This window comes from Leopardus geoffroyi, chromosome B2 (assembly GCF_018350155.1).
Source record: "Leopardus geoffroyi isolate Oge1 chromosome B2, O.geoffroyi_Oge1_pat1.0, whole genome shotgun sequence".
Lineage (NCBI taxonomy): Eukaryota > Metazoa > Chordata > Mammalia > Carnivora > Felidae > Leopardus > Leopardus geoffroyi.
The window spans coordinates 62,492,846-62,518,675 of record NC_059332.1 but is presented as its reverse complement, the minus strand read 5'-3'; the positions used below and the strand labels follow the sequence as shown (position 1 = coordinate 62,518,675).

General features: G+C 35.0%; 1 protein-coding gene across 4 annotated transcripts in view; it reads right to left on the bottom strand.

Moving 5' to 3' along the window:
* ADGRB3 (adhesion G protein-coupled receptor B3) overlaps window positions 1–25,830 on the bottom strand; it is a 734,277-nt gene that overhangs the window by 316,179 nt on the left and 392,268 nt on the right. For all 4 annotated transcript variants that reach the window (XM_045498673.1, XM_045498672.1, XM_045498671.1 and 1 more), the window contains 2 exons: window positions 2,849–2,998; window positions 1,987–2,062 (listed from right to left, as the gene is read on the bottom strand). In XM_045498673.1, coding sequence (XP_045354629.1) covers window positions 1,987–2,062; window positions 2,849–2,998 — 226 coding nt within the window. The remainder of the gene's footprint in view (window positions 1–1,986; window positions 2,063–2,848; window positions 2,999–25,830) is intronic.

Here is a 25,830-nt window from a genome sequence, read left to right as displayed (position 1 = left end):
TCAATGATTTGCCCCCAAATTAATCTAAATCCGTTTGCTTCACAGATGGTATTACAGGAGTCACTGCTCTGGACAATTCCCTGCTTTATCCATGAAATCACTCATTAAAATACCCAGTAGTCTACCCTAAATAAAATTTCAATTCCCTTGACCATAAATTTAAGAAGTATGGAATAACCTGGCTTTATTTAAGTGTGTGAGTTCCATGGTATTATACAAAACATCATTAATCATAATACAATCTAACTTTGTTAGTTCTGTAGGAAAAAAAGTAATTCACTATCTAAAGCATTTTATGTTGAATATTTTACTTGCATTCACTATATCACTCAGCAGCAAATAGGGTGGATATTGCACATCACGCTGCTTATATTTTGTTTATTTATTTATTTATTTATTTATTATTATTTATTTATTTATTTATTAAGGTGCTTCTATTTTACAGCTGAACTGAAGGAAGGCACTTGCTGAGTGACCGGGGCAAGTTTAAAAATTTCTTGTTATGTGAAATTAAATTTAAAACCCGAGTCATCTGATTCCAAGTTAGTGTCTAGTCTAGAGTTGTTGAAAGATTAGCTTCATACAAATGAACTCCTTATGGAAATGAGGGTCTAACTTTGAGTATCTGGGTACGTTTAACTTTACCACATTTCTTTTCAAATGAACATCATACACAGAATTAGAAGCAATGTAACCAGAAATCCATTTTATCTGTAATCCTGCATACCAATGTGTTTTAATCAAACGAATGGAAAAGTTGAGAGAAAACTTATTTGTTTTGAAATCTGTTATTGGTAGAACAAAAGCAAATACGGACTGATTCAAATTCAGAATGCCCAAATTCCATCCAGAGAAAAAGGAGTTAAAACTACACTTCCCATAGTTGTCTTTCTGGTTGAATGTGAACCTGCATTGCATCTAGAGGGTCACTCCATGACTCACCAAGTAATATACTAATAATTTGCTGCACATGGAAAGATTTCTCCCAAAGAATCATAATTAGTCACTGCCGCTGCAGAAAACTTAGTTGCTTCCTTGCAAGGCTTTTTTTCTGTTGGACTGAACTCTAATTGTGTTTATTTACAATGCTATTTGTTATGCCCCAGGTATAACTGTACAGATCATTCAGTCTTTCTTCCCTAAAAAGTGGAAGCTTTATTCATGAGGGTGTGAGTAAGAGCTCACAACTCACTGTTGTGTTGAACTAAAAACAAAACAAAACAAAACAAAAAACAAAACAAAACAAAAAAACAAACGATTGGTCTCAGACCTCCTGAAGGAGATGGGGTGAAATGAAAGAAATGGGTCATCCTGAGTGATAGCATCACTACCCAAGTAGGTGTGAATGATGTTTTCTGTGAGATCAGGTAAAGTAGTTAAGACAATAGAGCAAATAAATTAATGTTGGTAGAATTGCTATGTGTAATTGTTTCCTTTAGTGTCTGGGGGGAAAGAAATCAATGGATTTCTTCCAAAAATAGTTCTCTAATTGAACAACAGCATTTTTTCTTAATGTAGCTATAATTGAATATTTATTTAGAAGCAAATTGAGATCTTGTGCAAATGAAGAACAAAGCATGCATTCCCAGTCATCATGGCACTCCTTTAATTTCATGTAATGCTGATGAACAGTACCATTAAGTGCAAATAAAGAGAGAAGACAGATTAATTTTAAAACGACCCATTCTATTACAGAGACTTCAATTTTTTCTTTTTCTTATTTTTTTCCCTCAGTCTTAAGGCAAGTCATGATTAGTTATAAAAGAATTGCAGGGCTATAATCAGAGACCATAATTGTCTTTTCTAGTTGTTTTGAAGTGCATAATATGCTAATAAGCTGTTCATTAAATTGGTATTTTCTATTTAATTTAAGAAAAGGCTCTTTGTATTAACAAAGCTTGTTTGACTATTTTCATAGAATGGGCTATAATCACATTTTTGGAATAATTTACAAAGATTATAACAGCTTATTACTTCGTAGCTTACCTCAAAGTGGGCAAAATTAGATCTAAGTTTTTGTATAGGACTGCTCCAAGAACAAATACCGATGATTCATCTAATTCTAGAAAGAATGAAATTAAAAATATTAGTGAAACGACAAGAAAAATACTGTCTTATAAAACTTTAATCTGCTCATTACTAGGGGATTCCAGTACTTGCTGATGCAAAGCCGAGTAGAAGAAATGTTTTCTTAACCATGCATGGGGCAGATAAGCCCACACACCATACATATTAATGGTAGCTCTAAAAGATGTGTTTTCAGTGGCTTTGTGTCTTATGAAGTAACCTTTCTTCACCAGGCTGAGACCAGAGGCAGCTGTAGGTGCAGCTAAGGAGCTTCAGAGACAACTTTCTTTTGGAGTTTAAGATATATGGTCAAGATCACCAAGGTAAAAATCAAGACTACAACGTCACTGTTGAAAGTAGCCATTAATTTTAGAGGCTTCTGAAGATGTTCTTAAAACTTAATTTTTTCTTAAATTTTCCTTTACATACCAAAATAATAACTACAAACCAAAGCAAAATTAAAAATGACTGTAGAAAGTGGTATGTTTCCATACCTCAAATTAAAATATTATGCCACATGCTTTACATTGGGATAAAACTGACATTACTGAGACTTAATTATGTCAAGGGCAGATCTATAATTTGCATTTTCCATTTTAATAGGTCCTTTCCACCAGTAAATTCAGATTTAAAGACTATGTGTAAGTCTTCTGTATTTACAAAATTAGACTCATGCTTGCAGACTAAGTTGTTTAACATAAGCAGATTTGTATCTAGTGTACTATTAAATAACCTTATTAGAAATGTTTTGTTCAAAGCTCAAATTATGTCACATATTTACCTTTTGATGATACAGGAGTAAAAATGCTTTTTGGAATGACTACCCTATCTTCTGAGTTTCTTGCCCAGTCAACCATTCCCTTTCGTCCTTTCATTGGGAAGTTGATGTCTGTTAGAACAGATGCTGCAGGAAGCTTCTGAATGCTAGCCACTATTAGAAAAGAAGTAATAATGTTAACTAAGATCTTTCAGTGGAATCAAAATTGATCAAATTACACCTTGCAATATATTCAAAAAGTTTTGAGCCAAATTATATTTATTAGAGCTACAAAACAGACTTATTTCCCAATATTAGACAATAATCATTAAGGTTGCCAATTCTTTCACTTATCAATTTAGATTTCTATTGCTTTCCCCAGGAATCATACACATGGTCAATGGGGTGTATTCTGAGAGCAGCATGTACTGCCACGCGGTTGTTCAGAGTTGACTTCCATTCCAATGGTTATAAGTTCATACTGTGTTTTTTGCTAGGCATTTTGATTAACACATTTGATTCATAGACTGAAATTTGTGTTTATATCTGAACTTTGTTCTCGGAACAAATTTTCTGCATTTACATGTGAATGTCATCTTTGAAAGAAATTTTTCATGGATTAAATGGGGTACCATGAAGGCATGGAAAACAAAGGTATATTACTCTTGAAGACAGAACTGTCATAATCCAACTAATAAAGCACCAGTAATGCTATAACCACAGAGACAGTGTAATATGCAAAAATATTTATCAAGTAGATTAATAACACAAATTTTTTAAAACAGCCCCCTCCATAATTGAAAGTAATAAATGGATACTTGGAGTGTAGAATTGTGTCTTTACTTGCAATAAGTATTTTAATATATATTGAAAAAAGTCATGAATGATATGTTCGGTAATGCCTGAATTTTTTTAATTATATCTAACAATTATATATGCACACATATATACATATATACACACAAAATAAAATTATAAATACTTAAGTACTTATTGATTATATACATTTTCAATTAAGAAATGTAATTTGTACAACTTTTACAGAGGTTCATACTTGTTCTACATGAAAGTTTCAGGTATCTCATGGAGGATTTAAATAGATAATGAAAAAAACTATAGCAGCCATTACAATAGTAAGCTAAAGTAAGAAACCATTCAGCTCCTCATAAGTGGATTTCATTCTGAAGAAACTTGTAATTCAAATCGAGGGAATGAAAATTAGAAATTTAACAATATTAGTTGTATAAATATATTGCAACACTGGCTTAGTTCCAAATTGAAATGGTTATGTATTATCGTACTTTACTAAAGCTCTTTCGGCTATTATAGACATCCATTATCAGCATAGGATGAAATTTCATTTGGCCTGTAATTTGACATAATAAGCTTAAAAAAGGATTTTGCTACTAAATGTTGAAAGAAAGAGGGTGCTGGGTAACACATAAATTAGTTATGGATGTTACATGCTGGTTTTGGATAACAGCTATAATTATTCTGCTTTCTTTAATTTTTCAAACAATATAGTCTTTGTTGTCCATAAATAACCCAGTTCACATGTCCTAAAAGGTCCAAATCCTCCACTGCAATTAGATGGACAGGTCAGCAAATTGGTAGCACATTCTTTCTTGAGGGTCCTATAAGTTTTATTTAATCTGCAAAATTAAATTCATTTACTTCCAAATTCCTTGGCTCTCACTTTGGTTTTCTTGATATTTAGAGGAAATTTATTTCACCTCTTTGCTCTAAAAATTGATGAAAAGAAATGAAGATGTTTCTGACTGTCACACAATTGGTTTCTGTTATAAGGGAAAATAAATAAGAGATAAATTGTTGAACCCAGAAGTCTAATAATTCCTCTGTTACTATCTTCCTTGGATAGAAAACAAAAAACAAATGACCAAAAAGAAGCAGTAACAAATGGAGGAAGCACAATCTTTACCAACTCTATCCATTTATCCTGAATAAGCTCTAGTCTAATGGCATGTCCTTAAATATACAAAAATGATAGAATTAAACGTGCATGCATCTCATATTATGAAATGCACTCATTCTTCAATCAATGGTACACTGGCTATTGAATTATGACTGTATAGGTTATATTGTACTTTTGAACACAGTCTAGATTAAACAAATATAAAAATCAATTAGGATCAGCATTTAATTTGTGCAAGAAGTCCTTTAAATTGCAGTCTTGAGCATAGGGAGTGCATGAAAACAAACACTTATTCATTGATTTTAGTAGAAATGTAATTCTTAAAGTAAGATGATATTTTCAATAAATGCATTATAAAAAAGGATATGACTTCATAGGCTGATGAGATTCAAATGTTAGTCTTCAAATTATCAGTGTATACACGTTCTTTAAAATACAAAATATTTATAATATTACATCTTTACCTTAAAGCTACCTAGGAAGATGCCTTAGATGACACTGTGGTTCTTCATGATCCTGACATGATTAACAAGAAAACCCATTTCCATATAGCAAAAATAGTTCAAAGATGACTTTTATTTCCTCCTTCTTTCAGTCCCAGTACCCTGTACTTGGACCAATCCAATCCTCAATCTCTTCCTTCCTTCACTGAGTTTGAGTGTCCAAAACCTTTAGGTAAAACTCAGATGCAGTCTTTAGGGAACTGGAAAGCTCAGATGTTAAGTGAATACCAAAGAGGTAGGATTAAAAGTGAATGCTTTAAACTATGCCAAGTTTATACAAATATGTGTCCAGTGCTGACAAAGGAACATAAATGCAGAGCATAAGTGCATAGTCTACACTCTGTTTCTGCAGTAATTGCTGCATTAAAACCAGTCATTGTGGGTGGTTAGATAATAGAGCATCTTTCCTCAAAAACTGAGAAAACGCCTTTCTTACAGAAGATTAGAGTGCTTAGAAGAAACCACAAAGGACACAGTGTCCCTGAACAAATAGGCACATCTCGAATGCTCCAAGAATTATCCTAAATTCACTGTATCGTGTTTTCATTACAACACTAGATTTGATTTCTTATGCAATAAAAATAGGTGACTCATCACTGATAAACCTTGCAGCAAAACCAGCTGCACTTTCATTTTCCAATTTTAAAACTTTCATTTTGAGTTTGGATATGCAGCATAAAATTCCTCCTCATGAGAAAGCATAAGGAATCCTTGCAGACTCTAAAAGCACAAGGTCGGTTTTTTTGTTTGTGTTTGTTTTGCTTTTGGTTCATCAAAGCAGGGTGGAGCTTTGAACCTTGTCCCTGAGGAAAATCATGAGGTTTTAGCACTTTGCCCTAATTGAGGTTCTGGAGAATGGCAACTCTGTCATGTAATGTCATGTCAGGTAACGTGAATGGCCCACATACAAAAGCTCGGGTTAGTTAATATGGTGCAGCAGTTGCATCATGGACAAGAATGGAGGCACGTAAAAGGAAAAGACTAGAGAGCCAAAGTACACAGATGAATGCTGGAGGGATGAGAAAATGGGCAAATGAGGGCTAACAGGGAAAACCACAGTTTTCCAGATGGCTTAAGTCTGGACTCTGAATCTGGCCTGGGATTCAAATCCTAATATTTTAGAGTATAATATCTTGTTTGTTTGTTTGTTTGTTTGTTTATCTGGGCCAGTCGCAGTTTCTCTTTGCTATTTTGTGTAATTATGGAAAGCATACCCTACCACTCCCAAAAGGCTCCTTTTAGAAGATAAATTTCATGTTCATCTTATAAACTGTGCAACACTGGGCATTGCCTAACTTCTTTGTGCCTCAATTTTTTCTTCTGTAATATGGGAATAATATTATCTACCTCACTGAGATGCTGGAAGATGAAACTAGTTACTATGTGTCAAGAGGTAAGTCAGATGCCTAGAACAGTACGTGGGTAATGCTGTGTAAGTGTTAGCTATTATTTTGTAAAATTTTTAAACATTTATTTATTATTGAGAGACAGAGAAACAGAGCATAAGCATGGGAGGGGCAAAGAGAGAGAGACACACACACAGAATCCAAAGCAGGCTCCAGGCTCTGAGCTGTCATCACAGAGCCCGATGTGGGGCTTGAACTCACGAACCGTGAGATCATGACCTGAGCCGAAGTCAGAGGCTTAACTGACCGAGCCACCCAAATGCCCAAAAGACATTCTTTTTTGATTGTGCTTCAGTGACTTTGGCATGAGATTATGTATTTAAAAGCTTATGGTGGTTATCCAAAGGTAGGGATTGCATTTAACCAAAGGTAGGGATTATACTTAAAATAGAGCTCATCCTTTAGTACTTAAATGTGTCACCTAGGGAGCTAAGGTTCCTTCCTACTCATTCTCTTTCCTTCCTTCCCTCCCTCTCTCCCTCTCCTGCCCGCCTCCTCACTCTCCTCCTCCCTCCTGCTGCTTCTTCTCCTTCTCTGTCTCCCCACCTCTATGTCTCTCTCCTTGTCTCCCTCCATCTCTATCTCTGTCTCCATCCTTCTGTCCCTCTCCCTTTCCTTTTCCAATAGAATCTTCCAGAGGGAAGAGGTTGGGTTCTCTGGTTATTTGACCACACAAAGTCAGCCAGGTTAAAAATCTCAGTTGGAAAAGAAACTTACTGCATCCTAGGTGACAGATTCAGTATTGCCATTGCAGCCAAGGCCACAGTCTGCAAAGAGAACTTAAAAAGCACTACCCTTATGCAGTGACCTAACTTAGTGCAGCAATTCACATTGTATAAATGAGTAGCGGAATCTCCCAAACAAGGGAACCTTATCATAAACAAAAGTGTAGATGGATACAGAAAAAGAAGTTTAAGAGATGCCTTAAAAGGGATATTGACGTTTCCAAAATACTTAAAGTTTGCATCATTTTTCATGTTGATTCAGAGGGAACAACTTACAAATTGGGTCTTGACTCATCAATATGAGGAAATTGGCTAGTTATCAAAATGGATTTGCTTGTGGAAAACATCACTCAGTATTACTAGTCACTCCACAGTTTTGATATCCCATACGAAAAATATGGCAGGGAAGGAAGTATGCACTGTATCAGTGTGTTAGAAAGCAACAATTAGTTTTGTTTGTGTACCTAATGCAAGCACAGAGGGGCTGAGCAAAGCCTACATGTAGTGTTATCTGTTGGCATTTAGCAACTTAAAAAGTCATGGTTTTTATATTTATATAGAAATGCTGAGTGCTTTATAAAATACTGAGGGCATTTGGGAGGGAAAGGAAGGACAGCTGACATTTATTGAATAGTTGCCATGACCTTGGCATTTGTTAGACTTTCCTTAATCTATTCAACACGTATGTATCAAGTATCTTCTCTGTGCTAGGCACTGTTCTTAGCACAGCACTTAGGCAAGTGCTTTACACGTGATATCTTATTTAATAGGTAAAACAACCCTTATTTAATATTTAAAGCAACCCTAGGAGGTGTCATTATTATCAGTATCCTCATTGTTATTATCCCTACATTCATTTACAAATGAGGAAGTAGACTCTGTTAAAGTGGTAACATTGTGATTCAATTCTCAGTTTGCCTACTCAGAAGTATATGATTTTGCACTGTGTGGTGCAGTTTGATTTTACCTAACAAATCAGCAGCAAATTTACTTTGTCTTACTGTAATATTTTTGCACTAAATATAAAAGACAGACATAATAACTCAATGAGAGGAAATGAAGCTATTCTCACGTGTCCAGCAAGAGATCAAAACTAGAGACTACTGAAGAATGGTGATTATCAAAAGGGCAAATAGACACGTACTTTAATTTGTCCAGCATATCTTTACGTTCTAACATCTCCATGAAAAATCACATTCCTGTGAGTGGTTTACAGGAAACAGACAATCAAACGGCCAGTTTTGGTTGTTTCTCTCATTACCCTGTCTCCCCCATTTACTCTGTCTCTTTTCCCAAAATGCCAAGATTGGAATGCTGAGAGCCCAAGAGAAAGAACAGGTTTGCTAGAAAGTGGAGTGCAGCCATGACTTCCCAGGAAATGGAACCACTAGGCAGGGGCATCTCGAAGGACCCAGTGCTCTGACAGCACCTATCAGTTCTATCCCGCCGTCACCACTAGAGTGAAGCATCCCCAAGTCCCAGGACCAGCACACAGAGATTTAGATGAGAAATACTCTTCTCTTTAGGAATTTACAGATTTTTCTTTTTAAGAGAAAAAGTAGGATCCTCTGATTTTTTTTAAAAGTAGACAAACTAGACGGGCAGTCAAAAAAGGACCTGTATGGCATATTGAGCATACTGTTTTCAACTCGTTCCTTTTTAATGACTTACTATGTATAATGAAACTTTAAATACTTAACCATTTTGCATATTCCTTTCCAGCATCAAAATTAAAAAAAACTTGCAAATTACTTGTGAATCATTAGCTTCAGACTCTGCTTTTTATCCATTGGCTGCTTTGTATCCAAGCCTGGGAGACTCTGCACAGCAGGGCACATTCTTATTCCTGCTCACAGTACTTTTGCCAGATTTTAGTGCTCTTCATGGAGGACTCCCGTGGCTTGCTCTCAGGTCACCCCCACTTCCCTAACATGTAATCATGCCTATGCACATGGTACATCCATAGCCTACATGTGACTCTCATTAAAGCTAAATCGTCTCAACCAGGAATTGGCAAATTATAGCCCACAGGCCAAATCTGTCCTATTAGCTATTTTTTGCATGATTTGCAAGCTAAAAATGGTTTTCACATTTTTAAATAATTGAAAAAATTCAAAAGAATAATAATATTTCTTGGCATGTGAAAATTATATGAAATTCAAATTTCAGTGTCCACAAATGAAGTCTTGGAATACAGCCACAGCCATTCATGTACTTACAGTCCAGGGTTGCTTTCATGCAACAATGGCAGGGTTGAATAGCTGCACTGAACACTGTATGGTCCACAATCCTAAAATATTTACTGTTTGGCCCTTTGCGGAAAAAGTATGCCTACACCTGTTCTGGACATATGCTGAAGAGCTATTTTTAAATATTACAATTTACCTTTAAAGAGAAACACATTCTAAAAAACATGAATTTCTGTACTTATTCTGTTATCTATTACATGTTTTCTACTACATGTTCTTCCCACCTTTTCTTTGAGTAGTACACTGAATATAGTGGGGATATTTGAGCTGATTCCACCATTTTTCTTTTAGTTTTCAAAAAGAGTGTTTTTGAATGAGTGTTTTACAGTCTTACAGAAACAGTCATTTAAAAAAAATGTTCATCTTCTCTACACAAGTAGTTCATGATTTTACTCCTAACACGAATGAAAAATAAAATGTGATATGGTTAATCATTCTCGTATGTATACCTGAATAGTAAAAACAAATCAATATAGAAAATTTTTTAGGAAAGAAGTTTTCCCTCTTCTCCCAACCAGTTAAATTAAGAACAGAATTCCTTCAGAAGAAGGATCATCAGATGATAATCAACTCAGTATTGAGACAAAGAGAGAGAGAGAGAGAGAGAGAGAGAGAGAGAGAAATATTTTGTACATGCAACATTATTAACTTCTTTCTCTTTATATACACACATATGCATGTGTGTGTATAATAAGAAAGTTTTGATATTTAAGGGACTTTCAGTATTACTAGTGAGGAATTAAGCCAAGGACCTACTAGGAATTAGGCACCAATGCAGGCAGCAAACAACTAAAGCCAACAATTCAAGGACTTCCCAAGATAGTGACTCATCCATTCCCAGAAAAGTAATAGCAACAGACAGTGCTAAGAGGTGAAAAGGGAAAAGAGATCATTGTAGACCGAGAAATTCATTCTGGAAATTCATTCATCCAACAAATCTCTATTGAGCCCTGAGAATATTCTAAGCACTATTTTGATACTGAGTATTTAGCAAGTGAACAAGAGACACAAAGTCTTTGCTTTTAAAGAGCTCACAGTGGGGAATACATGCAATTAGTAAGGGAACAAACAATTCAGATGATGCTAGATTGAGAGAGGTGGCATAAAAGAAATAAAGGATGAGATGGAACACGCTTGGCTAAAGAAAGCTTCGTTGAAGAGGTACAGTCTGGGCTGTAGTTTGACAGTTAAGTATGGCAAAGGGAAGAGGAAACTGCCTATGCTCTGCGAATCTAGAGCCTGAAAAAGGTGTGTAATGTTTCATACATATCAGAACAGTAGCATCTGGGTAGGAGGAATGACATGAGGCTTTAACGGCATGAAGCAAGGAAACTTAGTATGTCCTAGAGATATAATAACATTTCTAATAGGACAGAAAGGTTTAGGCAGAGAAATAGGAGAAAAAGCAAAATAAGATATTGTAGGCTAAGGGATCTAGAGCATGATCAAATTTAGAATTTGAAGATATAATTAAATGCTTTCTAATTAGAAATAATAATTGACAATGTGGACATGGATAAGTCCTCCTAAAGAGAGAATATAATGAGCAGATTCATTTATTCAGCAAATATTAATTGAGCACCTATTACCTGCCAGGCACAGTTATGGGCACTGAAAATAAACCAGTGAACAAAAAAGTCAAAGTCTTTGCCCTCAAGGGACTGGAATGATATCTGGGATTGGTGTGGGGGGGGGGGGTGGAGAAAGAAAAGGAACAAATATAACTAGCCAGAATGTCAGTAATGATAAATGATATGATAGATAATGAGTGAGGTTGAGAAGGTTTACTAAATAAGGAAAGCTTCTTTGGTAAGCTGGCATTTTTGCCAACATCCACAAGAAGTGAAATGGTGAGTTATGCAGATATTAAGAAGTTAACAGGAAAAAAAAGCTGAGAAATGTAGTTTAGGAAAGGCTCACTTTAGGGGGTAAAGAGAAATAAACATAGAAAGACATCAAAAATTATGGGGTGCCTGGGTGGCTCAGTCAGTTAAGCGCCCTATTATTGATTCCCGCTCAAGTCATGATCTTCTGGTTGAGATATCAAGCCCCTCATCAGGCTCAGTATAGAGCATGGAGCCTGCTGGGGATTCTCTCTCTCCCCCTTTCTCTGCCCCTCCCTTAACCCTTTCAAAATAAATACATAAAGTTAAAAAAAAGACACCAAAAATCAGTGGAGAGAGAGAAGAAAATTGCAATCATGAACTAACTTAAGAATGGAGAGATGCATTTTAATAAGGAGAAAATGGCTTTATGAGGGGTCAAATGTTTTATAAAGATTATGGAGAAGAGCCATTGGTTTGGTTTTTAAAAAAAATGGAAACAATACTCTAAGATTAGTTTCAGGACATGATCTATTGTAGCTGTTGGTAAACTTTTTCTATAAAAGGCTCAACAGTAATATTTTCAGCTTTGTGGGCCATTAGGCAATTACCCAATTCTGCTGGTATTATATGAAAGCAGCCATACACAATTCATAAATGAATGGTCATGCAAGAAAACATGATGTTTAATCATGTTTAATTGTCTTCTGTGATCAGTATTGTATTTTTTTTTAATTCAACAAATGTTTATTGGGCAGAACTCTTGATTTCCTACCACCAAACCACTGTCTTCCCCAGTGTCACTCACCTTAATAGAAGGTGCCACCATTTATTCAAATGTTTAAACCAAAAACCTAAAGGTCATCTTTACTTATGGTTTTCCTTTGCCTCCTATGACATCCATTAACACATGCTCTCAGTATTATTTTTAGAGCTAGAACATGTCTTAAAACCCTACCCTTCCCTCCATCTTCATTCCAATACCCTCTAGAAACCACCAGAATCTCTAACCCAAATGAATTCAAGAGTTGCCTAACTGGCCTTCTTGGTTCTATTCTTTTTCCCTGAATTTATTCTCTCAGAAACCAGCGTTATCTTTTAAAAAATATAAATCAGATCATATTGTTCCCTTACTTGAAATAATTCAATGGCTTGCCAGTGTTTTTGGAATAAAATCTAAATCTTATACAATGGCTTACAAGGCCCTGCATGGGTTGGCTTCTCTCTCTGCAGTCACATTATACATGGCTGCTTGTTTACTGACCCAGATCAAGTGGTACAGGTCTTTTCTTTTCCACCACAGGGCTTTTCCTTTCTAACAAGAACATTATTTTCTATTCTTATCCTTGAGTCTCTGCTAACTTGGTCTGTTTTAACTGCCCTAGCTAAAGAAATTCACCACCACCCCTTCCCTGCCATTGCTCTCTATTATATCATCCTGTTTATTTTCTGTATGGCCCTGCTCACAGTTAAAAATTGTCTAGATCATGTAGACTTGTTTATTGTCTGTTTTTTTATATTAGATTATAAGCTCAAAAAGAAAAGGTATTTTCTCTATTTATCATTGTATGAAAGGATCCTAACATACAGTAGGTCTGACACAAGTCCTCACATATTTTTTTATTTTTAATGAATTTAATTTTATTTTTAATGAATAAGGTCTACCAAAGACTCAATACAAGGAAATAGGGTACAATGTGATCACTTTGTGCCCTGGAGACAAAAAAAAAAAGATCTAGTTTTCCAATTACTTTGTGATCTTTGGCATGATATTTAATTGCTCTTCAGTTTGACCATCTGTAAAAATCAATACCCTTTCATGAGGATTAGTTGAAGGCAGTTGGTTCATTCCCTGTACATAGTAAGACACAATATATACCAATTCCCTTTTATCCTTTATCTCAACCATTCTCTGCCTTGGGTAAAATATGGTGGAAGATCCAAAATTAAGAAAAGACAAAATCCTGACACAGAAAGAGATTACAAGGGAGACAAGAGATTACAAGAGATTACAAGAGATTACAATAGATATTTATTTCACATAAATATCTTAAATATGAGCCAAATAGGTAATAAGAATGTTTCCTCTGAACTCAAAACCTGTCTACTGAACTACTCAATTCACTGTCTTCAGGAATCTTAAATGTAGCATATCTGAAGCTTAACTCTTGATTTTTACTCAGCCAGCATATAAATATGCTTTCAGTATGTAGTCTTCCCCATATCTATAAAGGGGATCTCCATCCCACCCTTTCCCCAAGACAGAAAATGGGAAGTTATCCTTGACGTGTTCATATTTTCATCCCCAGAATCTCCTTCATCATTGTGCTTGCTGTTTCTCTTCCAAAACACATCTTAAAGTTGTCTTTTCATCTCAACTATCTCTACTTTGACTGCTACACAATAATTCATCAAGTCTTTAAATTAAAAAAGTCACTATATTCATTGCTCATTCTTGTGCCACTTTACACACTGCAGTGAGAGTATTTCTGAAGCAGAGTTGAATCATTTTACTCCCCAGGGAGTTCCCATTACACTTGTATAAAATACAAAATCTCTCCAGGGTCTCCATGACCTGGTATTTGACTTTCTCTTCAATGTTATTGCATGACTTGTCCCATTTACAACTACTCTCCAATCACAGTTGCATTCTTTCATTTCATACCAACCCCTCCCTTGGTTAATTGTTATTCAACGTCAAGTCTTGGCTGAATGCCAAGAAGAACTTTCTAGCACTGAGCAACTACTACCCCCATATCTAAGTTGGAAATCTTGGTTAGTCTCTATTCATATCATTTACCACAACTTAAATACGTCTATGAATTTATTTATTTATCTATATGCATTTTGGTTTTAAAAGTTTTTCTTTTCTATTTTTCCTTATATAATAATATAAATTATATCTTCATTCATCTAATAAGATTTAAAAAAAATAAACTTATTTATTTACTTTGAGAGACAGAGAGAGCAGGGAGGGACAGAGAAAGAGGGAGAGAGAATCTCAAGCAGGCTCTGCACTGCCAGCACAGAGCCTGATGAGGGGCTCAAACTCCTGAACCATGAGATCATGACCTGAGCTGAATGAAGAGTCAGATGCTTAACTGACTGAGCCATCCAGATGCCCCATTTATCTAATAAGTTTTATATTTAAAAACCTAATATCTCTGACTTCACTCATATGAGGACTTTAAGAGACCAAATAGATGAACATAAGGGAAGGGAAACAAAAATAATATAAAAACAGGGAGGGGGACAAAAAAGAAGAGACTCATAAATATGGAGAACAAACAGAGGGTTACTGGAGGGGTTGTGGGAAGGGGGATGGGCTAAATGGGTAAGCGGCACTAAGGAGTCCACTCCTGAAATCATTGTTGCACTATATGCTAACTAATTTGGATATAAATTAAAAAAAATACAATTAAAAAAAAACTTAATATCTTCCCTACTAGAATGTAACCTCCATAAGGACAAAGACCAGATATATCTGGCTCATCTTTTTGTGCCCAGAGGATAACCGGTATTTGGCAGGCACTTAATAACTATTGATTTGATATAATGAAAGAAGAAATGAAGAACAAAAGACTAATTTTAACTGGGGAGGGGGTACTGGGCAAGGTTTAGCACATGACTCTAAAATAATATAAGAACAAAGAGGTGATTTCAAGCTGGTTGTAGAATTTTGGCCACTTCATCTTACCCAAAGGAAACCATGAGCCTTATGCCTTTTTCAAAAATAAGAACTGAGGTTAGATATGTGTGCCTAACCAAATTTAATTTTTTGAAGAAAAAGGAGGAACAAATAGCAGTAACAAGAGACCATCTACTGAGCAGTTAAGTGCCAGCAATAGTGTGTTACCTCACTTGGCCCCTTGACACACTCTGAACTAAGTACAGTCAATCCCATTTTGCAGACTAGTTTTGGATCATTATGTTGCAAAAATGTTCTTTAGTCCTAATGGCATGATAGTAAAGATTCATGAGTTCACAATCTAAACTAAACAAACTAAAGAATGACTGGTGGAAAAAAGGTCCTACATGAGCTCTATATTTGTAAACATCATTTCTTTCCTGTAAGTTCAGAAAACATTTTTGGTCTTTGGATCTTAAAACCAAATAACAAACGAACAAAACAAAAAATACCTAAACAATAATTTACACCTCCTCTCCATACACATGCATGCACAAACACATAAAAATACACACTCTGGGATTAAACTGAGTGCTCTATTTCACTATAACTTACATGTAGTTTAAAAAGGCATACCAGTTACAATTTTCTTTCATCTATGTGGTTGAAATTATACTACACAATATATTTACTTTTAAGAAATTTAAAAAGTAAATAATTGTATTCCATATTTCTAATATGCTATGATATTTTTGAAATATTATGGATTTTTAGAATAATTTTAAAGACATTAGAGGTTACCTTAATTAGTAAGAATATTATTATATTTTAGAAAAAAATTTTAAAAAGGAAGGAGTTAGGCAACGTTAATTAATTGGGCAAAGAGTTTGGGGAAAGTAAAAGGAGACTATCTAGAAAAAAGAGAGGTAATGACTAATGCTACCAAATAACAAAGACAGATTCTTCAAAAAGAGGAAAGTTCATATTCCAAAAAGTAATAAAGTAGCCCAAGTGGGTGTTGAAGTTAACTATTAAAACATTTGTAGTGGCAAAGAAAATGTTTTAGCATCTTTGTCTAAATTAATATCCTTCTATATTCCTACTGCATTTTAGAGCCCTATTTCAATGTATCAGGCTTTGATTTCAGAATATATATATGGATATATACCAATTATCCAATATAAACCATTCCCTTATGAATTATTTAGTCCCTACAACTATAACATTCTATTTTGTAGTTATTAGCTAAACCTTAAATAAAATATTATCCCATATATAGTTATATATTCTTTAAAGCTTGTTACTATTGGGTACTCAATTTAGTTTAACTTCTATAAAAAATCATCTTCATACTTTGATATAACTTAAAGCAAAGCAAAACAAAACAAAACAAACAACAATACTACTTTTCCCCTAAGCCCAGAGTATAAATTTTAATAGTGTCAAAACAACTGCATTTCAGATTTGAACACTGACAAATATTTTAGAATATACACACACAGCCACACCCACTCACACCTGCTCTCTCAAATTCACATGCCACAAACCAAATCAGAAGATCATATTGAAGAAAACACATTGAACTAGCCACATAAGTAGTTCTATTTCTAAAGTTAAAACTCTTCATATGAAATATTTAAGTAGGTAAGAAAAGCAGAAAAATAGTTTTGACTGTTCAGAAGCCAGTATTCTAATGACAAAGAGAATAATTCACTTGTAAATTCAGAGTATATAATTCTGCTACAGAATTATTTGACGCATCTATAGGGATAATTGATGCAGTTTTGTAGACTACAGGTGATGTATTACATGTTAAGGAGAAGACATTATAAAAGTAAAGCAGAAAAGATTCCTGTGTGTTAACTGGATCTGACTAATGACTAATAAGAACAAGGAAGAGAAGAGTAGCTTCTTAAGATAGAGAGTGCAAATACTATTGAAATGTTTGTTGGGTCTTTAGAATCATCACACTACAAAGACAACTGGGTAAGAAACTCATTTTAAAGTAGGCAAAGCACAAAAATATTTTTAGGTTTAATTATATTATCTGCCTAGAAGTCTGGGATCCTGGTCTGCTTTGTGAAATACTAGTGAGATTAGAAAAAAACAAACAGAAACACAGGGTATTAAATGTAGGTAAGAACTTCAGCAGTTCCCTAGAGGGACAGTCTGTGGCTACTGGAGGTGGAGGGACATGCCCACACACCCAGTAAGGTGCAGAGCCCATATTTCGCCCTGTATTTGTTCACTACCAATTACCAAGGGCCTAGTACATGCCAGGTGCTAAATATATGTTATGTTTAATATTTACAATAACACTTTAGGGAAGATATTATTATCTACATTTTAGAAAGGAGCCTACTGAGGGATTCAGAGATGAAATAACTTGCAGAAGGTCCGTTTGTTGTGGTTTAGTCAAGGTTTGCAGCCAAATCTAGCTCCAAAGCCAGTATATTTTCCTAGATACAAAACTGGATCCCTGTTAGCATTGACATCAAGTCACCAGTGTTTAATATGAGTCGTATTTTTCAGGTGTCAGATTCAGATGAGAACTTAAATAAGTTTACTCTTTAGCAAAAGAAGCAATCGAGAAAGGGAATAATTTAGCACAGAATTCCTGGTATAACCAAATAAAATAAGACTTTTGAAAAAGTGAAACCATAAGAGTAGAAAAAAATAAAACTTGTTAAAAGGGAATTGGTGTCTCTTTTCTCTTCACTAGTTATTGTTACAGAGGCAGACTACTATTGCCATAGAGAAAAGCAGTTATTGCCATAGTGACAGTTAAAATGGAATTGTTTTTTGTACTCACACAAATTCGCAGCCACATCCTTCTAATTCAGTTGAATAGCAAAACCAGAAAGAAGGCATCAGTATGCTAATTTTAGCAATATCAAATCCTTATTGCATAAAGCAATGGAGACTAGAGGTATTATAACATTCAAGTTTTGATTTTAGTTGGCTTTAAATTTTATGTTTCTATTCTGGCCTGTAAGTGCCTACCAGATTCTGAAGGAATTAACTTCTAACAGAAGAATGCAGTCACACTGCGAAGATTTATCATTCCAACATGTTTTACATACAGCATTCTCCAGAGAGCTAGGGAGCCATGTGGCCCTTGTGTTAATCCCATCTCTAAAAGCCTTTCCCTAGTTGGAGTTTTTTTCTGGGTCTCTTGAACTGAGGCAAGGCACTGATTCCTTTACACAAAACTCCTCTTCATAGCTTCCCTAGGATACAGAATCCACAAACAACTTCTTTGCAAAAACTCATGTTCTTTATAGGGAATAATTAAAGAAAACTCAAACCCAAAATGTTTGTGGTTAGGTTTATGTGTCAACCTGTGAGAAACCCATGAATTCTCAATCTATATTCTCACCAGAAGTCTTAAATTTTGAAATTGTGTATCTCCATTCAGGACAGCTTTCACAAACCATGGCCAATAATATACCAAGATTTATCATAAAAGTATGTATCTTCACCATCTGTGTTACGTGTATTTCATCCTTGAGGCTTTGAACTCTTTCTCATAGGTATACATAGGTAGGCAGGAGTCAATATTTCATCTCCTTTTCCTATTCATCTACCAGTACTTCTGAGAAGTACTGTGCATTCTATGTTGTATATTTCCATCTGAAATTCATGTGACCTTATTAGCTTTCCTCAGATCATGAGGATTTTCCCAGTAAATATAAAATCCAAAAGAAATGATATGCCTTAGAGCCAAAGAGTTGGTCTTTATCTAGACATTCTCACTAGACAGTTACTGAAAGAATGGAGACTGAATGAGTAACAGGTTCAAAAAAATTTCACTGGCTTAGAAATGTCATAAAAGATTCATTTACGGTATAATCATATATCCTTTAAAAATGTGTAATTAGCCAGAAAACAATTTTTAAATTCCTAATAAAGTAGATATATATGAAAAATATCACTACAAAAGATAATAAAGGTCAGGAGTCGTTTCACCTTGACATAAAAATACAGAATACATGAGTAAGATTTCCCCAGAGTCATATCAAAACTACAGTGAAGTTCTTTATATAAAGAAGTAGGTTAGAGTGTGGTTGGCTGAGCAAGATAATGAAACGAATCTTTAACTTTCAATTACAAAGATGCAAAGGGATAAAAATGCACTGACTCTGAATGGAAAGCACTGATGTAGGAAAAATTGTGTGGGTGCCCTTAGCATTGTGGCAGCAAGGTTGTTAGGAGTAAATAGTACCATGAATATTTGTGAAAGCATTAATTTGGGAAGTACTATATAATTAATGCAAGGGATACCTTACCAAATATTTTTTTGGAAAGCCTGAGGAATAAAAGGAGATAAAACAAAGACATTTTTGTACATATTGTACTCAAATGGTACTTCTGTAAAGAGTTCCTTAGAATAACAGCCACTGTCTGATACTAGGGAATTTTAATTAGAATATATATTCAAGTAATATATATGTAAGGAAGTAAGAAAAAAGGCTTTCTAAAGTAACAACATGTAGACCCTATTCTTTCTCAACTGTATTTAAACTGGGACAAGAAGCAAAAGCTGATAAAGATCTGGAGACGAAATGAGAAATTCACAGCAGAGCAGTAGTTAGAATGAGGCTTAGGAGCTGGCATAATACAGGAATAATGGGAAGAAAGTTTGGGGCATCTGGGTTACTGGAAATGAAAAATAATGGCTATTAACAATGCTTTCTAAGTTCAAGATTTTTAAGGACAATAATCATTATTTAATGACTACATCAATAATTGTGTCCTTAAGTAGGCTGTATAAAACAGATTAGATAAGCCTAAAATATTATGTAAAGATATTCACTCCAGTTATGTTCTAAAAGAACACAGGCCTACTGATAACATGCAACACCATGATATGATGTCTATTTTCTATGTCACAGTCCAGGGTTGTAACCAAGGTACTAGTACTACTGAAAATAACATTTTTTTTAGGTTGTAGAGACAAAGGTGCTTTTCAGAGACATTTCTACCTGGATACTTTATTTTTTATTAAAAAACACTTTTACTAATAAAAAGAAAAAAAAACAAACCTTAAACAATACTTTATGTAGAATGGAGCTGACAAGTTTATGGCTGGACTTGGTTGACCCCTAAACATTCTTCCATTCTTGAGCTTCCATGACTTTATAGAGAGAAGAAGAAACACAAAAATGATAGGGAAAGTAGAATTTATTTCATTTGATAACTGGCAGCTCAATCTGAGTTATAGCTTTAAAAAGACACTTTAAGGAACAATTTCATTCTAGCTTCTGTCCAGGGATTCAAGGGGTGGTATGAGGACAGAAGACTGATAGCTTCACAGGGTAAAATTTCTTAAACTCCAGGAGCAAGGATATGTGTCAGACTCAAAAACAAGAATATATAAAACATAAACAGTCTCGCGACTATAGTTAACAATAGTGTATTATATATTTGAAAGTTGCTAAAAGTAGATCCTAAAAGTTCTCATTCCAAGAAAAAATTTGTAACTAAGTGTGCTGATAAATATTAACTAGACTTATTGTGTTATCATCTCATAACATATACAATTATCAAATCACTAGTGTGTACACTGAAGTTAATACAATGTTATATGTCAATTATATCCTAATAAAAAATTTAAAAAGAATAAGAAGAGAAAAAATAAATAATCCAAGACAAGCTTAAATGTCTCTAAACTTTGGAGACATTTAAATGGTTGCCAGAGTAGGTTTTGACTTTTCTTTATAGGATACAGATTTAAACATAAATCTGTTTTATTTTTGTAGTTGAGTTCTTGGAAATGTAGTGGAGACATTTTCTTGAACCCTCTCCTCCTTTCACATCCTGTTTCTAACCATTAGTACATTCTGTAAGATCAGGCTTTAAAATACCTCCAGCATCTGATCTCTTGTCACTATTTCCACTAGCATCCAGTCTAAGCCACTGAGCTCTCTCATCTGGCCAACTGCAATAAATGCCCAATAAAAGCCTCTTTATATCCAGTCCTACCCTACTATGGTCTGTTAGTCTGTTTTTATTATTATTATTATTATTATTATTATTATTATTATTATTTTGAGAGAGAGAGAGAGAGGAGGGACAGAGAGAGAGAGAGGAAGAGAGAGAATCCCTAGCAGGCTCTGCACTGTCAGCACAGAACTCAACACAAGGATTGATTCCATGAACCTTGAGATCATGACCTGGGCTGAAATCAAGAGTCAGATGCTCAACTGACTAAGCCACTCAGGCACCCCTGGTCTGTGTGTTTCCACTCCATAGTTAGAATGATCAGGTCATGTTTCTGTCCACATCTTTCAATGTTTTTTCATCTCATTAAGACCTATATTCATATGCCTTCCACAAGCTGGCTCTCCACTCCTTTCCTGACTTCATTTCCTCTCCCGTACCCCACTCAGCCACTCCACCACCAGCTCCTTTAATGCCTCTAACATATCGGGCACATGGACACATGAATACCTTGTACTTGTTCTGCTTGAAATGTTTTGACCCCACATATCACCGTGTTTCATGCTTTCAAGGCATTCAGGTCTGTATTCAAATATCGCTACTTTGATTAGAGGTCTTCTCTGAGCATCCTGCCTAAAATGACTCTCTTCTCTTCATGCTCTATCCCTTTAACATAATGGATTACTGTATTTCTTTTCATATCACTTATAACCACTGGGCATGTTAGATGGTACTTGTCTGACATCTGTCTCTGCTATAAAACGTAAGTTTCATGAGAGCAAGAGTGTTGTCTGATTTGTTCCCTGAGAAATTCTCAGAACATAGAACAGAACATGGCATGTATTGGTTGAATAGATGTCTAAGACCCCTTAAGCCAAATAAATCTGTGAATCATTAGCAGTCTATTATAATGACACTAGGAAGCACCTAAAATAGAGTTCTCAGTTGGGTGGAAAGGACCCCTTAAGCAGTATGTCCCGCTTGATACTAGAGGGGTCTGATATGGCCTGTCTCAATAACCTCCCCAGCGCTTCCATTCCCAGCCATTCGGAATAAACAGATCATAGGAAATACTCCAGATAATTTCTATTAAATGAGAAGTAATCAAAGAACACACAGTGCTGCATATCATTCCAAATCATAGTTCAAAACAGTGTTTGAACTATTTATTTTCTCAAGGGAGCCAGTATGCTAGTACCATTTTAAAAAGAAAAGACAAAAAGAGGTGAAAAAAAAAAAGCCAAGTATTTTTAGTTTTTCCTTTGTGATCTACATAAAGGCACACTACTTGCTTCACGTGTCTAGCAAGAAAGAGCGATAAAAAGCCAGAAAGAAGGCGAGGTAGTATCTGACGCTTTCAGACTCAAGTCTAGCAGACTGAACCAACATCAGGTGCTACAGATAACAAGCAAAAAAAGATGGTGAATTGTGTGTTCCTCAGGCTTGGTGTCAACTGACTGCAAATGTCTGATTTTTAAAGAAAGAAAGTTAAACAAGCGATGGAGATGTATGAACCACAAACCCAAGCAGTAATGGCAAGAAAAACAAGGCTAGAAATGGGAAGCCACTTTATTTTGTAATTCATCGTCAGATTGAAGGTTGGTTTTTCAACTGAATATAAGATATTCTACCAAAGAAATGATTAAATTTACCAGTGAGTGTAAGAAATAACATAGATGTGATGTTGATAAGACGGCATTGCGGAGAGAAAAGAGATGTCACAATTGTATTATGCCACTCTTCAGATTGAATTTGGATTCAATTTCAGAAAATATCAAGTATGAATGTTCATTCTGAAAAGCCCAGTATTTCATGTTTCTAAACCAAGAATAGACAGTGATATTTAGCTTGGCAAAGAAAAATGTCTTAACTTTAATGTTTTCAAGACACTGGCCTTACTGGATTACTGGGAAAGAACTGAAACTATACTCTCCAGACTCATATCTCTTAGGGTTTGTATATAGGGGCAACTTTTGAAATTCCTTACAGCTAATAATTAGAACATTCTTTATTTTGAAATATTATTAGCCTAAAAATACTCCCTTTTTATCTAATACTGTCAACTTTGAATAGTTCCTAAGGAACAGTTGTGAGACAGTAGTTAGTGGGTGTCTCAACATTCATCTATGCCAAGTAAATCCTTGGAGATAATTGTATCAAAATGCCAAGGTTGTAATCCATTGAAAGCAGCTAAAGAGTTCAGAAATTTAGAGCCTGTTCATTGTGTCTGCACTTTTCCTGGAAAACTTTTAAGTTATATCATCAGCGATCACATGAGATTTTTCTTAACTCTTAAAACTCTGATCTTGATTAGCAATTGATACTAACTGGAGTTCATTTTGAAATATTCTCTCTTCTGGGGCGCCTGGGTGGCGCAGTCGGTTAAGCGTCCGACTTCAGCCAGGTCACGATCTCGCGGTCCGTGAGTTCGAGCCCCGCATCGGGCTCTGGGCTGATGGCTCAGAGCCTGGAGCCTGTTTCCGATTCTGTGTCTCCCTCTCTCTCTGCCCCTCCCCCGTTCATGCTCTGTCTCTCTCTGTCCCAAAAATAAATAAAAACGTTGAAAAAAAATTAAAAAAAAAAAAAAAAAAAAGAAATATTCTCTCTTCTACTAATTACAGGTCACTGATCTTATTCTGCCCTATCTGGGACTCTTTGTACCTACTACCTCTGACTATTCTTACTCTGACAACTGCTATGATTATGCTTTTTTTCCTCATCATTTATTTTTGTTCTATAACTTACATCAACCTTCTAGTATAACATCTAAATTTTATTTGAACGCAAAATATATTTCTTAATTTGGTTTACTACTGTAAATGCTTGTTTTTTCAGGTAATAATTTATCCTAGGGGGCACTCCATAGCCATATACAGGGAACTTTAATTGATATATAATTGACATAAAACATTGTAGTAGCTTCAGGTGTACATAATTATTTGATATCTCATAATAAATTTTTCAGTATCCACATGTAACTACATGTAAACACATGTAGTTATAAGTTTTTTGTTTTTAATAAAGGCATCACCTTATATCTTTCCTTTCTTACTACTGTCTTGATAGTTGAAAGAAAGTTTTATGGCTTCAGCTGTTACTTTTATGCAGTTTATTTTCACATGCATACCATAAATTTGACTTCTCTCCTAAAGCCCAAGGCCACATTTCATTTTTTCACTTGAGGGTTACACCTGCATCTATACATTAATATGTGAAAGGCACTCAAATATCTGTTGGATAAATATAATCTCAATTACTCCTTTCTTTCTGACACCTTAAGGTATGAAATATTATCATTTGTACCTCAGAGTCTCAATTCATAACCGTGATTTGGTTTCTATTCTCACTACCACTAACTCAAGTCTTCATTATCTCTTGCATGGATTGTAAAAGGCATTCCAATTTTCATGTTTAAAGTTTTTCTCAGTCAAAAAATAATCCTATTTCTGCTCTAACATAATGTCTTACCAAGCACAGTTCTCATCAGTTCAAGCTTTGGTTAGCTCCCTGTTGTCTTTAGAAGTTAGAACTATCCTACACCATGTCTCCGCATGCTTCTCCAATTTTATTTCATTTTTCTTTACTTCCATGCATATGTGTTTTTATCAACATAAACCACTTATCTGCTAAGTACAATCTCAACTCTGACAACTCTATACTATTTTTGCTAAAAGACTGTTCTGGAATGGAAGCATCTCCTTGCCACTCACTCTTTTCATGTTGAACTCTCAACAATCCAGTCATTCTTCAAAATCTACACTAAATGCTTCCTTCTCTGAGTTTTCTAGATCCTTAAAAGAGAACAACATCTCTTATAAGGGATCTCTGTGCATTTGTTTTGTATGATGCATACCAAAGTGTATTTTATTTATTTATGTAATTCTTTTATGTCCACAATGAGGCTGCAATCCCTTTGTAGGCCAGAAGATTAGTAATTTATAAACAGGAAAGGTTTTGCTTATACTAAGAGGTAATTTTCTTTTGATTTTAACAAATAGAATCAGTGGGCTAGCACTATGCAACACATCACTGATCTTCCTTGAATTCAATTTGATGAGTACAATTCAAGTTCTTTCTTTTTTAATTTTTCTAAATGCTTATTTATTTTTGAGAGAGAGAGAGAGAGAGAGAGAGAGAGAGAGAGAGAGAGAGAGAATGAGCGGGCAAGGGGCAGAGAGAGACAAAGACACAGAATCCAAAGCAGGCTCCAGGCTCTGAGCTGTTAGCACAGAGCCCGACGAGCTGCTTGAACTCGTGAACTGCAAGATCATGACCTGAGCTGAAGTCGGATGCTTAACCAACTGAGCCACCCCAGGTGCCCCTATACAATTCAAGTTCTAAGTCCAAAACTAAAACAATTAGCTTCTAAAGAATAGTTTATTCTTACCAATACATAAGTAAATATAAATGCTACCTGAAGTTATTGTGGAAAATTGATGGCTAAAAGCATAATAATAATAATAATAATAATAATAATAATAAACCTATAAAACACTTTGCTAAAGGTTTAGACAAGTTTTCAGAACGATGGAAATCCATGCACATGCCCCATGGCTCTAATTATGTGAGATCATGAACTGAGCTGAAATCAAGAGTCAGATTCTAACCTACTGAGCCATCCAGGCACCCCATATCTCATACATTCTATTCTGCCTTTGGAACAGCAAACAGCTAGCCCTCAAATAATGTACTTTTCCCCCCTTTCAGTGCTTCACCTTCTTTGTTTTATGTTACTGCCTCCAAAAAATCTAAATATTTCTGAATCATGAGTCTGATTGCTATCCTTTGATTCTATT